This window comes from Henckelia pumila, chromosome 2, assembly GCF_033568475.1.
Source record: "Henckelia pumila isolate YLH828 chromosome 2, ASM3356847v2, whole genome shotgun sequence".
In the NCBI taxonomy this organism is placed as follows: domain Eukaryota; kingdom Viridiplantae; phylum Streptophyta; class Magnoliopsida; order Lamiales; family Gesneriaceae; genus Henckelia; species Henckelia pumila.
In genome coordinates this window covers 136663084-136677078 of record NC_133121.1, presented here as the reverse complement: position 1 = coordinate 136677078, position 13995 = coordinate 136663084, and the positions used below count along the sequence as shown (strand labels likewise).

General features: G+C 32.6%; 2 protein-coding genes across 2 annotated transcripts; both read left to right on the top strand.

Annotated features, from left to right (window-relative positions):
* Window positions 1-1093: 1093 nt before the first annotated feature.
* On the top strand, window positions 1094-7884 carry LOC140882842 (uncharacterized). The gene is made up of 7 exons (XM_073289059.1): window positions 1094-1481; window positions 2129-2237; window positions 3233-3298; window positions 4928-5042; window positions 5750-5832; window positions 6726-6787; window positions 7212-7884. The coding sequence occupies exons 1-7, from the start codon at window positions 1234-1236 to the stop codon at window positions 7309-7311; spliced, it is 783 nt and encodes a 260-aa protein (XP_073145160.1). The 5' UTR covers window positions 1094-1233; the 3' UTR covers window positions 7312-7884.
* Window positions 7885-9065: 1181 nt separating this feature from the next.
* LOC140882248 (cytochrome b561 and DOMON domain-containing protein At3g07570-like) lies at window positions 9066-13157 on the top strand. Its single transcript, XM_073288118.1, has 4 exons — window positions 9066-9338; window positions 9432-9840; window positions 12234-12520; window positions 12611-13157. The coding sequence occupies exons 1-4, from the start codon at window positions 9093-9095 to the stop codon at window positions 12839-12841; spliced, it is 1173 nt and encodes a 390-aa protein (XP_073144219.1). The 5' UTR covers window positions 9066-9092; the 3' UTR covers window positions 12842-13157.
* Window positions 13158-13995: the final 838 nt, after the last annotated feature.

Genomic DNA, 13995 nt, shown 5'->3' with positions numbered 1-13995 from the left:
TTATCTTCCCAATAATTAATTTTTAATTAATAATAATAAATTATTTCATGAATAAAACTCATAATATTCATGTATTAGTTGCGTGTCTTCTGTCGCTAGTATATATAAATTATCTATTATCTATATGCATTGTTTGATTTGATGTATTATTAATCTATGTATAACTTATTTCATCCACTCTCGCGTTATTCTTGTCATATTAAATACGCAACGTGTGCACAAAAATACTAGTATATATGAAATAATTTGTAATCTATCTATAATTCCAATATCTTATCCCGTTTACTTTTGGTTTTTTTGAAATTGCTAGATATTCTTTTATCTATACGAAAAATTCCAACATCTTCTTATCTACTATTTAATTTTTTTGAAATTATTTGATATTCTTGTATAAATATGTGGATTTTTGAATATTTTTTTCATTATACCATCTTAAAAATAACATGAACATTCAGTAATGTAAATTTTTTTTTATATATATTTACACATTACGTAAAAGGGAAATAGCTTATAAACCAGCTTATTTTGGTAGATGCATATAAAAACTGTTTTTTTGGGTGCCTGAGTTATTTCTCTTTTGGCTAATTAATCTTGTAATGTCTGATATTCATTAATAAATTACAAGGTTCTTGTAAAAAAAAAAGTAATGTCAATCTCAATATATTATATTGATTTTTTTTTAAAGTTTGAACAATTTATTTATTATATATGCTTATGTTATTGATAGATAAAAATAACACTGTTTATAAATTTAAAAAAGAATTTTAAAAAATTAAAATATGTTATTTTATTATAAATTATTCTTAATACTACTCTGCGGGAAAAAAGTGTAATATATAGTATAATATAATATAATAGTAAACAAATCTTGCATATACAATTATACATAATAACTTCGGAAATAAAAAAAAAACAAATATCTGAAGCTTAGGGTACTTGAGAAATAAAAGGGATTAAAATGAAGCAATATTGAAATTATAGGGAGAAATTGAAGTCAGTTCGGAAATATAGGGACCTTTGTGAAATTTACCTCTAAGGTTAACGTCCTTCCATCAGATAAAATCTTCATTCGGTCACTAATATTTATCTGATTATTTTCTTAATCAATCCAGATAATCTCGTAGATTTCACGTTTCTCGCTCGTACCAGAGTCATCATCTCCGTCAAATCTGATTTGCAACTTCCCCAGCCGAACGAAATCGTGTCGAATTCCGATTTCTTAGCTGATTGTTCATGGCTGCTAGTGCTACCCCTTCAGGGGGTCAGAGTGACAATAACAATGGGAATACCAACGGCGGGAATCGCAGTGGTGGAGGGAAGGAGAATGCAAATGGTGATGCCGTCAAGAGTAACGGCGGTGGTCTCTCGGTAACGGAGAACTCTGCGGTGGGACCGGCCCAGACCACCCTCCGCCACAATCCTGGCATATCGCTCGATTGGACTCCCGAAGAACAGTCCACGCTCGAAGATTTACTTGCGAAGTTAGCTTCTCCCTGATTATTTCTTTCTCCGTGGCAATTATGTCTATGGACCTCTGTATGTTTTGATTGCTGTTTGTTTGTTAACATTTTTACCATGTGTTTGGATGCGTATTTTTTTTATACTACGGTGTAAATTTCCTTCAGTATATGTTGGTATATGTGTTCCGGGTTCGGAATTTTTTGTAATGAAATTTGGACCATTCATTGGGTACTTTATTAGATTTTTGTGTGTGTTTGTGCGGGCGAGAGATATATCATTCACTTTCATCTAGTTTTTTATTTCACTGCTCAGATGTTGATCTTGCACTGGCTCGGGTTTCAACCATTAGTAATCTCTATGTATTCAGGACTGTCCTCTGAGCACAGTTTTGTTATACTATCCGTTTAGTCCAAGTGACCAAGTCAATATCTGCACTAACCGGAAACAGTCAAATCCGTTGTTTGATTGGTCTGCCAAAATGATAAAATTTAGATTAGAGATGGATGCAAGTGCAAATTTGACCTTGTTTGTAGGAAAAGCCACTATATGAAAATTGAAATGGCAGAAATGTACTTGCCTAGCTGCGACCAGCAGTGTTTTTTTGGCTACAATATCTTTTGTTGCATTAGTTTATGTTAATACCATCTATATCATTGCTTTCTGCCAGATATGCCTCAGAATCCAGTCAATCCACAATAGTTCTATATGCTAAAATTGCCCAGGCATTACAAGAGAAGACAGTTCGGGATGTTGCGTTAAGATGCAGATGGATGAATGTGAGATCTTTTTTTCAATTTTTTTAGTTCTGTTTAATTTGCTTCTTTAAATCTTTTATTGTAAGCGTTAAGCTGCAGATGGATGAATGTGAGCTCTTTTTTCCCATTTTTTTAGTTCTGTTTAATTTGCTTCTTTAAATCTTTTATTGTAATATTCAACAATCAGATGATACTAAAAGTTCGGCACAGTAAGATTCTTTTTTCCTTCTGAATTGGGTTTTAAGACATCAAATGTAAATCTAATTTATTACTAAGCTTGAGCCATACTGGCTACCTAAATCTTGTCTCTTCATATTTGTCCTGAGAGAGAAAAGACAAAATAAAGTAAGCCACCATAGGATATGGTGTCACAGACAAGTTTCTTGACTGTGAGGGAATGTATTTGAAAGTCTGGATTGGTGCATTATCCTGGAACGCATAACATGCATGAATGGACCAAAAAAAAGTTAACTCACAATATGTTTTTTACTGGTGTTTTCTGTTCAATTATGAGTTTGCACTTGCACACGGTGATTAATTTTGACGCAGTATATTCTGAAGCGGTGCAGAATTGAAGTTGTCTAAAAAATTACCCCGTCGGACATGCAGTTTTTTTCTTAATATATACTTCGTCTGTTAATACGGTAACAATTCATTCCCTTGAACTTTTGAGGGGTTTTGAAAATCCTGAAGCTCAAGTAGAGGTTTCAAAGATCAATTTAACCCCCAGGAGAACAAAACTAATTGGTACTCTAACGCTGAAGAGCTTGCCTGCTTAATTCTCCACTTATTTCCTTGTATAGGTGGGTGAATCATAACTCCAAATCCAGATTGTGTTTAATGAGATATATTTTCTCTGTTGTCGAAGTTAAAAAGTCTATTTGAATTTGCCTCAATTATGGCTAAAGGTGGACTATGGGAAGAAGAGCGTGAGTGAAAAGGATAGTCATTATAAACTGATATTTGTTTTCAGCTAATTCCGAAAATCCTGATTTAAATGTTTCAATGTTTGGCAGAAAAAGGAAAATGGAAAGAGAAGGAAAGATGATCAAAATTCTTCAAAGAAAAATAAAGACAAAAAGGTACTTGTTTCATGCTGTCTTTTTCCTCACCTGTCTATTCAACTACACAATAAATGAGTGCCTGTCTGTTCAACATCTTCATATTACATTTTTTTTCATCCTAAGAATGGGATTGAAAATTAGTATAGCTTTACAGACAGTCATCTATTGAATTTAAATAAGTAGTCTTATCATAATTCTTGCATTAAAAGATCGAGCAGCACAAATAATAATCCCACGCAGGAATCACTTAACGATTAGATAACAATAATTTTCCAGTCTCGAACCATATTTAAACAATGTATGCAGATTTCTTTGTGGTAAAGAAATGAAATACTTGATCTAATATATTTTGTGGTTGTATAGCCATGTGCAGCTCATGGCCAGCGATGATAAGAAATAGTGATGATGATGCCTAAAATTCTGTGATCTTTCTGGTTCCTTAGAAATTTGCAACTGCCATATGATTTCTACTGCTAAGAGTTGTTTCTCTAATGAAAAGATTCATAATAATTTCATTTCGAATTGTGATTATTTTCCCAAATATCTGTTTGTTTTGACACTAAACGATTCGAAACAGAAAAAAGAACGAGGGAAGAAATTTCTCATGGACATGCTTATCTCCTACTTATTAAACCATAAGAGTTTTCTGACTGTGCATCCAAATAATTACAAAATCTGGTGATTACTTTCGTTGGACCCTGCCATCTATCATAATGACTAACATTATTTGCACTGGTCTTAGAATTAAGAGGGTGTTTGCCATCTATCATATGCTCTAAATTTTTGTTTGACAAATTTTTTTTAAAAACAGCTTATAAGCTGTCGAATAAGCTGTTTGACAGCTTATAAGCTGCTTTTAAAAAAGTAAGGGGAGATATACTTTTTTCAAAAAGATCTTATTTTAACATTTTATCTTTCTAAAATATCCTTAAATATTTTAATATATCTCCATCATATCCTCCACCATTAAATATTAAATATTATTTTAAAAAAATTCCAAATCACATAAATTGTTCTAAAATAAAATATTATAAAAATTTTATTTTTTAATATATGTTTATTCTAAAACTATTTTCATATATGTATAACTCGAAACATTATTTTCATATAATTATACACTTTTTAGTAATTTCGACGATAAAAAGATCTTATAATGACAAACACATCAACATCTTTAAATTATTTAAAATAAGTTTATCCAAACATTTTAACATCTTATTTTTAAAATAAGTTTTAATAGCTTATAAGCTCGTAAAACAGCTTTTAAGCTCTTTTTAACAAGCTTAGCCAAACACCCTCTAAGTTTATGGTATCCTATTTAGAAGTTTTCCTTGTTTATAAAAGTTCGAAAACAAGTTATAAGTGGTTTCATTATGTCTGTGTTCTACCAGTCAGGTTTAAATAATGAACAAGAGAGAGATGTGAATACTTAGTTTTGAAAAGGACAGCGTTACCGTGTTTTGTGTGAATACTTAGTTTTGAAAAGTACAGCTTCACAGTGTTCTTCATCTTCATTTTCACTGTTTTATGCAGAATAAATATATTATATTTTGGACATTTATAGTGCTTTTAGAAATTGATATACTGACACTGAAGTGAATTATATTTATCTCACTTTATACCATATCCATATCATTTTTTTCTCAGGAAAAGATTACAGATTCACTGCCAAAATCTTCTCAAGTTCCAAATCGCTCCAATGATCCTCCGTATGTTTCTTCAATGATGTCAATGGACAGTGATGATGGCATCTCATACAAAAGTCAGTCTATTATCTTGAATTTCGCTCTAGAAGGAAACATAATTTTTTTTGTGCCACTTGTTCATGGTTTTTTTCTCTGTGTAGCCTTATGTTAATGCCTCCTCTGCCAATATCTATTTTGCCTGGTTATCTTCCTGAAATCATGTGTCTCAGTGCACACTTTCCCTCAGTTTATAAATTATAATTGTTTGCAGCTATACCGCACACGGAAGATGATGCATATAAATTAATCAGAAGTTTTTATGGATTGTGAGAATGACGTGCTGGATAATTACCTTTCTTGTATTACGACTTGAGATGGGAAAGGGTAACTAAAGATCTTCTAAGTTTTTAGGTGCATGTGGATATTGCTTGTGAGATCTCAACTTTCAGAATCCAATTGGGCATCAAGTATACAATCTCATGTCTAGAGAAAGAAAATCGTATTCTCTTCTCATTGTGGTTTATATCCTTAATTTCAGATCAATTCCAACTCAGCATCTTGATGCTACAAGTTCTTGGTAGTTCATCAGATAATTTTTAGATGATTATAAAAAGGACAATCACTTAGATACCATTATGTTGAAGTAGACTGTTGAAACTACTAAGTTTGCTCTGTTTGTATGGAACTGATCGGATCAAATGACAAACTTTACTTATATCTTCTGGATGGTTTATTGTTTGTTCATTTATTTATTGTTTCTAGAAATTTAAATTTGTTGTTTCAGTGATTGGTGGTTCCTCTGGACATCTTCTCGAGCAAAGTGCTCAGGCCTTGGATCAAATTTCTTCAAACTTTGCTAGTTTCAAGGTACTTACATCTTCATTAACATATTTTTTTAATTTGCAAGGGTCTAAGAGTTGGTAATTATTTGATAGTTTCACGTGTATTTGGATGATTGACATCCACAATGAGAACCAGCATTTTTGTCACTAATTGAGATTTTTGCTGTAAACAACTGTGCACTTAATGGAAGGTTAAACTCACCATTGCAATGTACTTGGTTGATGTATTTGGTTATGGTATATTTTGATCCTGGATGCTTGGATGTAGCAGTTGCCGCATGTTATGTTGTTTGCAATAATGAATGCTATCACATGGTGGACTCCAAACGGCCGAGAAATCTTTTTACTTTTAGCTTCTGTATTTAGAACTGATGAGTAAATCAAACAGTTGAAGTGGTTGTTATTCCAAGTAGAGTGCGCTTAAAAACTACTGAAACATGGACATGAGTTGGAAAAACATGAAGGAGACAGCTTGTGTCACCGAACTAGTGTTTTGAAATACTATAAAGTAAGAGCTACCCTATGAGCTGTTGCAAACAAAAAGCAAAATTTTTTCTTGTGAGTGAGAAAGCCCTTCTTTCAGTGTTTGCGAATAGGTTCATTAATTAATAATAAATGTTTCCTGCTTTGCATGGCTGTTGTGTCTTGGAGGCTTAATGTCGGTATTTTTTGTCAAAACATATCCCATAACAGGAAATGAGTAATTTTGTTTTAAATTCCTGGCTATACAATGCAGAGATTGTGATGTAATAATAATCATACATTTGTCCTTTAGTGATTTATGGTTTCAATCCAGATTTAGCTGTAGGCATTCCTCAGCCATTGTCTTAGGTTCCATTGGACAGCATGGGACTGTGCTTCATCTCTAGATATAATTAGTGGTGCTTACAATATATTTTTTTTCTTTTCTGTTTGCAGATTCATGAGAACATCAATCTCTTCTGTCAAGCTCGAAAAAATATCATGTCTATCTTGGAAGAGTACGTCCTGGACTTCCTACCTATATTTTGATTTGGCTTCTCATTCATTTCTATTTGTGCCGGATCATTTGAAAATAATTGCCGCATTTATCGACTTTTCTGATGTTTACTATATTTCCTCACTACTCAACAGTATTTTTTGCGGTTTTCTTTTTTTACTTGATTATTTAATGAATCTTGAATGCATTTCCTTCGATAGATAATCATCATTTGATTTCTCATATATTTTTGTCTTTGGTGGTGATTTGTTCTTTGATTCCAATATATCTGCTGTATTTTTTAAATCTGGCCAGAATTATCAGAAGAATGATTTCTGTTATACATGCTTTTGACATACGCATTCAATTCACCTCTGAAGAATTTTTTTTTTTGGGTATTAAATCCATAGTATTCTAAAAATTCTTGTATGAATTGTGTATTGCAGCCGTAGTGACATGCCAGAAGTAATGAAGCAGATGCCGCCACTTCCTGTAAAGCTGAATGACGATCTCGCTAAATCGATTCTTCCTCCCCTGCCAAAGTAGCCTGTTGCGACTTATGTTCATTCTGCCTTTATCGAGTTTGGCCTCTGAAATACATCTACTGCAAATAAGTTGGCTACCCCCCCGCTCAAGTCCAGTTCAAATATTTATTAAAGTCGTTTCGTTTCTTCATTATCTTAGTTCACTTGTTTCTTTGTTCTTTTCTCCCTTTTCTTGCTTCCAGTTGCTTCATTTCTCCGAGGAACTAGCTTTTGTAGCGTGCAATTGCATTCAGTAGCATAGAACTGATTTTTAGTTTTTGTCAACTTCTTTAGGGAAAGTCCTTGAATAGTTTTGGAAGTGCTGTCGAGCAAATAATATCTGTACTTCTAAATCTAGTGTTAATAATTATTAGGTCAACGCACATTTTGTAGCTGCTGCTGCTGCTGCTATTGTTACTATACAAAAAGAAGAATTTACAAGGTTATGATTGTGGAGGCAATAATGATAACATGTATTGGCGTGGAATGACATGATACTGGAGCCCATGTAATGGTTGTGTAAAGTCACTTTATGCTATTCAACTTTATTGACTTTACGAAGACAAAATTAATTGTTGATAAATAAGAATATAGCCATAAACTTGCTGTACTTGGCCTTTTAATATCATAATAATTGTATTAGCCATAAACTTTCACAAGTTTCTTGATTAGGAGTAATTTTGAATCTGTAATAATTCGTAAATAAGTCATTTTCGAAAACAGGCCGTATGAAAAATATCTCAGGGATAAAGTCACCTAAATCGCATTGGTTTTGAATCCCCAAGTTGACCATTCACATCGACCATTCCTAACAGACCATAAATATAAAAAAAATTTCAGATAAAGTGTGAGTCGTCTTATTTGTTGATACAAAATGATAAGATGATAACTTTTTAGTTAGGATTTTACACTCTTCAGGGTTTAAATTGGATGAATCTAACTCTGAATTCTTCAGAGATTCAATGACCAAAAGAGCATCGGATTGAATAATTATGTACTAACAGTCTTAAGTTTTTAAGCTATCTACGAGCTTATCTACTTCAATACCTTGTTAGATTTATTTGATATATATATAAAAAGAAATAACAAATATAAGGTTCGAAGTATACCACGGGCATTCCTAGAAGGGTTCCGAGCCGGCCGTCACAACAGGCCACGGTTCATGGGCAAGCCGGCCATTGATTGGGACAAGACAAGAAGTCCTTGTACTTGGAGTGCCGCATTCTATTTGTGCATCTACTAGACACTAATCAAATCAAACAAAATAAAGGTTTCAAAAACAAGAAATGCTCGTTTTAAATTAGAATAAACAATTTTTAACATAAGAAATAAACTATCATTAGAAAACTAGATGCGCACTTCGAATCTAAAATGAAATCACGCCCAAAATTTTAAAATATACAATCTTATGGTCAAGGCCCAAGGGTCGATTTGTTTCAGTTTCTTTCGTGTATAAATTTTTATCACTTTAATATTCAAGAAACATCATTCGTACTCATACAAATCATCTTTTTGTACATTATTATTATTATTTTTTTTATAAAAAAAAAATCCCATGAACGATCTTTACAATCGAAATCACTCATATATATATTTTTTTTAAAAAAAAGCAAATCCATCATCAATCCAACCAAGGAAAGCTAAATAAATAGATGGTCAACTCGGCCAGCGCAAATGATGTGCGTAGCTTGTTCCCACACTCCTTATCCACCATGTTAGTTCACATCACCTACCCATATTATATATATATATATGATATGATAAAGACTTTTTCAACTACCTTCTTATGAGCTAATTAATGATATGATGTTATTCCCCATTTCCCTATTTGCAATTTACACAAAAGGGAGAGGGAGAGAGATCATGGCAAGTCTCAAGTACAATCCCAGCTTGTTATTAATCCTCATTCTATGTCCCTTTGCACTACATGTGCACTCACAATCATCAAATTCTTGTGATTCTCCACTCAACCTCACAAACCCATTCCTTTTCGACACTTCTTCCCTCCATTGCGTTGTCGTGTGGAGCGATCAAAACTTCGTCCTCAGGGTAAGTCAAACTCGATGATCAAAGCATTTTTTTTTTTTGTGTTGGCAGATAATTAATCTTCGTTCATTTGTGATATTTATTTATTTATTTCAGTATGTGCAAGCGTCAGCAAACGTATGGAGCTTCGTGCTTTCGGCACCGAACCCGAATTCATACGTGGCGATGGCATTCTCACCGGACGGGAAAATGGTGCGCTCGAGTGCCGTAGTTGGCTGGGTGGCAGCCGATTCTACGCTCAACATGAGGAGGTACTATCTGGGAGGGCAATCGCCTGATGCCGTGACGCTGGTGGACTCATCCGACAATAGGCTGCAAGTCTCGAATTCGTCCATCCAATTGGGGGGGAATCAGATGATTTACATGGCTTTTCAAGTGACCTCCGACAAGCCCACCTCGCATCTGCTGTACTCGTTCGGCCCGCCGGGACGATTGCCCGCCGCACCCAGCTACGCGCTCGTCGAGCATCAACAGAGGATCGCCACTTCCTTGAACTACGCCACAGGTGAGCACCGCCAAAATATTGAGTTTTTATACGATAAATTTGAAAATTTGTCAGATGAATCGAGCTATACATGATCAGGTGATCCAAATGTGAAAATATTGTCACGGTGGCTAAAATTTAAGAGTATAGATTAAAAATATGGTAAGCATAGTATTAGATTAAAAGCCCGTTTGGATTTTGCGGTTATTTTTTAAAATAAGTGCTTTTTTAAATTATAATTTTTTGCTTTTGAAAAAACTCTTTTTTTTGACTTTTTAAAGCACTTATTTGGTCATTCAAATGAAAAATTCTATGTTAGCAAACGGGCAGTAAATCAATGGTCCCAGATGATGATTTGATCTGCAGATCAATCAGGGCCATTGACCCTTGGGATAGCCAAAACCCATTCAAACACCTTATTATCCAAAAAGCACTTTTTTTTTAAGAAAAAAGTGTTTTTTAGACCAACTTTTGATATCAAACAAGGCATAAGTTAGTACACCTTGTAGAAAGAACTTTTTCCTAAACAAAATTTCATAAAAGTTCAAAATTTTATTAAAAAAAAAACTTAAAATTTTATTAAGAAAAAACTGAGAATTACTTTCTAAGTTCAAAATTTTATTAAAAAAAAACTTAAAATTTTATTAAGAAAAAGCGAGAATTACTTTCTAAAACCCTTTTCAAACACTACCTTCAACAAGTTAGATTTTGGGACTCTCAATTCTTTATGGGAATAATGTTTAGTAGGAGTAGGTATGGTATGGCTACATCGTGGGAGTTGGTGGATGGTCACATACGCGTGAATCCATTGTCGATTACTTGAATATGCTATTATGATATATGGATACTTGACATCATTTCACAAATAATATGAACTAGATCGGATAAAAGATATAGGGTAATTTTAAAGAAAAATTATAAATATGGTTTATTTATGATTTTAATTTTAGTTCGTTATTTTTGTGTGTTTTTTAAATTAAAAAAATAGTGTTTTTTACTGAAGATTAATGCGGATATATCACCTAAAGCACTTTCCACGGGGATATCTTCAATTGACGTAGCCATATATTAAAATAACGTGTGGCCAACCTGTCATGGGAAGAATGGTTCATTGAATATGTACATGGGAGGCTAAGCAATCTAAAGTTAAAATTAGTTTGACTTTAAAGGCAATGTAATTGTTAGTTAATAATTAGATAATAAAGGAAGAACTAATCATTCGATAGTTAATGAATTTGGTCTTCCAAGCTTTACTCTCAAGTTACATCTTAACATACTAATAAATTATGAAAATAAAACAAAAAGCATCTACCAAATTCTTTGTTTATTTATGTTATATGATAAAGCAGGTATAAATAAGTATTCCTTCTCTTCTCTTCTTCTATGTTTTTTAATGCGTAATTATTGTTTGGGAGTTGGGATTTGGATGGAAAAAGAACGTAAAGGAAATGGTAAAAAAAAAAGAAGGGATCTCTTGTGAGATGAAATAATACTTTCTCATGGATGTAGATAAACGGTTTTTGTGGAATAAGGTTCTTTGGGATATTTTAAAGGAGGGAAAAAAGGGAAAATTTGTTATAGATTTATAAGAAAATTTTCCTTCCAAATGTGGGAAGATATGAAATAAAACTAAAAAGTTTATTTTTTGTTCTCCTTCTTATTTTCTTTTATCTCCCAACTTCCAAATCAATTAACCCACCTAGCTAAAATTTGATTAGTTTTAAGATATTTAATTTTATTTTATTTCTTCATTTTTTTAATATAATTTGGGTTTGAGATATTAATTGGTTTGTAGTTCTAGTTTGACGGAGCAAAATATAGCATTAAATTAGGTGCGTGGTTAGGTGGTATCGTGTAATGTATTCAATATTAAACAAAACTTTGCTCCAAAAAATGTCATATTCTTCATCACAGATTTGTGGACTTAAGTAGTATTATGTAGAGCTTTTAGAAAGCACTTTTTCAGCTTTTCTTTTATGAAAAAGTTGAGAAGTGGTTCGAAGCTCTCCAAAACACTACCTTAGTACTAGTTAGTAGAAATCAATCCCATATAATTAACATAAACCCGTGATTTTAGATATAAAAGTATCAAATTTAGCACAAGTTGTAGCTTAGTCAACGTACTCTAATTAATTAATATAGTTTTTTAACAACGAAATTTACCCTTGGAAAAGAGATTGATATATAATGCCTTAAACTTTATATCAATTTTCAACTAGAGATGATGGATATTTTTGGACGTCATATTTATTGGGTTGAAACGAGGCGTGGATTTAAAAAGTCAACTTAGGATCATTTGCACGAGTCTTAATTCATTATCTTGAACATATATATATACATTCTTAAATGTCAATATTTGTGACCTTTTTTCGACGTCTCCATGCCTTGATCGAGTCACTATTGTCCATTTTCAGGTCAATTTGCGACCGAAACAACCCCGGAAGCTAGTCTCCGGAGAAGCCATGGAATCTTGAACATGTTGGGTTGGGGTATTCTGATGCCAATAGGCGTTATGGTTGCAAGATACATGAGACAATGGGATCCCATTTGGTTCTATTCCCATGTCGCCATTCAATCCACCGGATTCGTCTTGGGAGTCATCGGGATCATCTGTGGTTTCGTCCTCCAAAATCGCCTTAAAACGCCGGTTAAAAAGCACAAGGGCATCGGCGTCTTCATCCTCGTACTTGGCTGTCTACAGGTACATTTAACTATGTATAGATGATCCTTTCGTGTTAGTCGATCGGTGATGATATTAATGAAAAATGGCACGAACTTGTGAATTTTGCAGGTGATTGCTTTCTTGGCAAGGCCAGACAAGACATCAAAAGTGAGGAAATATTGGAATTGGTATCACTTTATTGTGGGAAGGGTGTTGATATTTGCCGCGGCTGTGAATGTATTCTATGGCATACATTTGGCGAAGGCTGGGGCAGGATGGAATGCTGGTTTTGCTAGTGTTCTCGTCATATTTTTCATCATCACTCTCATTCTAGAGTTGAGGGCTTGCATGAGGAAATGATTCTTTCTTTCTTGTTTATTTATTTTTTTGTCATATAATTTGTGGTTTACACGATGAGACCTACATATAATTGGTGACATAATTTTGGTAGTTTACTTTATTAAATTTTATTTTGTTTGTGTGATTGTTAAATAGAGGATTTTTCGATCGAGTCGGTCCATGTATGCAGTAAAAAAAAAATAGTAGTGTTGACATAAAAATTACTTAAATCAATATATGTTACACATTATATCTTTTTTTATAGCATATTTTACAAAAAAAAAAATGATATTTTTGTAATTAAAAATAATATATTAATTTGAGATTAAAAATAATATTTTTATGCGTCTATTTTTTTTTTTACTCGAATTGGCATATGTTACATGACATATATATTTCCATAAAATAACTAAAAATTATAATATTTTTTGTAGTGAAAATAATTCTACACATAAAAAGTAATATTTTCATAAATTGTTTAAGTCGGAGATAAATCTCAAAAAATTGATTCTTGGGATAGTCGCACATAAGCTTTTGGAAATTAAATATGATAATACTAATTATCATCGACACTTCCAACATGCGTACATAAAATTTTGGTAATGTTATGGTTAGCGTTGAAGTTTGGGACTTGAATCCCCTAATTTCATTTGTACCTCGTTACAACAAGATTTACTTTGATTAATGTTTGATAAAGATAAATCAGGCAGAAGTGTTAAATAACGTGTCTAGTTATATCCATTTAGATCGTCATAAACTCAATGACTAAGTTATTCAAATATGGAATTAAATAATTTACAGTATAGTTACAATATCACAATTAATTAGCTCTTAAAAGTAAACTAAAATTGTGTATGACCGTCGTAACATATATATCACAAACATATGAGACAAATCATATTATAGGAAAAATAATAAAGATCGAGGGAATTTCAAAGATCAAAATTGAAATTTTATATAAATTCCATGACTCCATAAGAAAAAAGAATCTGACTCAAACAACTAAAGAATGATATTTACACGACGACTAAGTTAGTTGTATAATATTATCATAATAATTATATTATAACTATCACACATATGGAAGGGTCGATGCTATTTTTGGGATAGCTATCCCAAGGATAACACGAACTAGTACCACAAATACCGTTATATGTAACGATGAACACAAAATA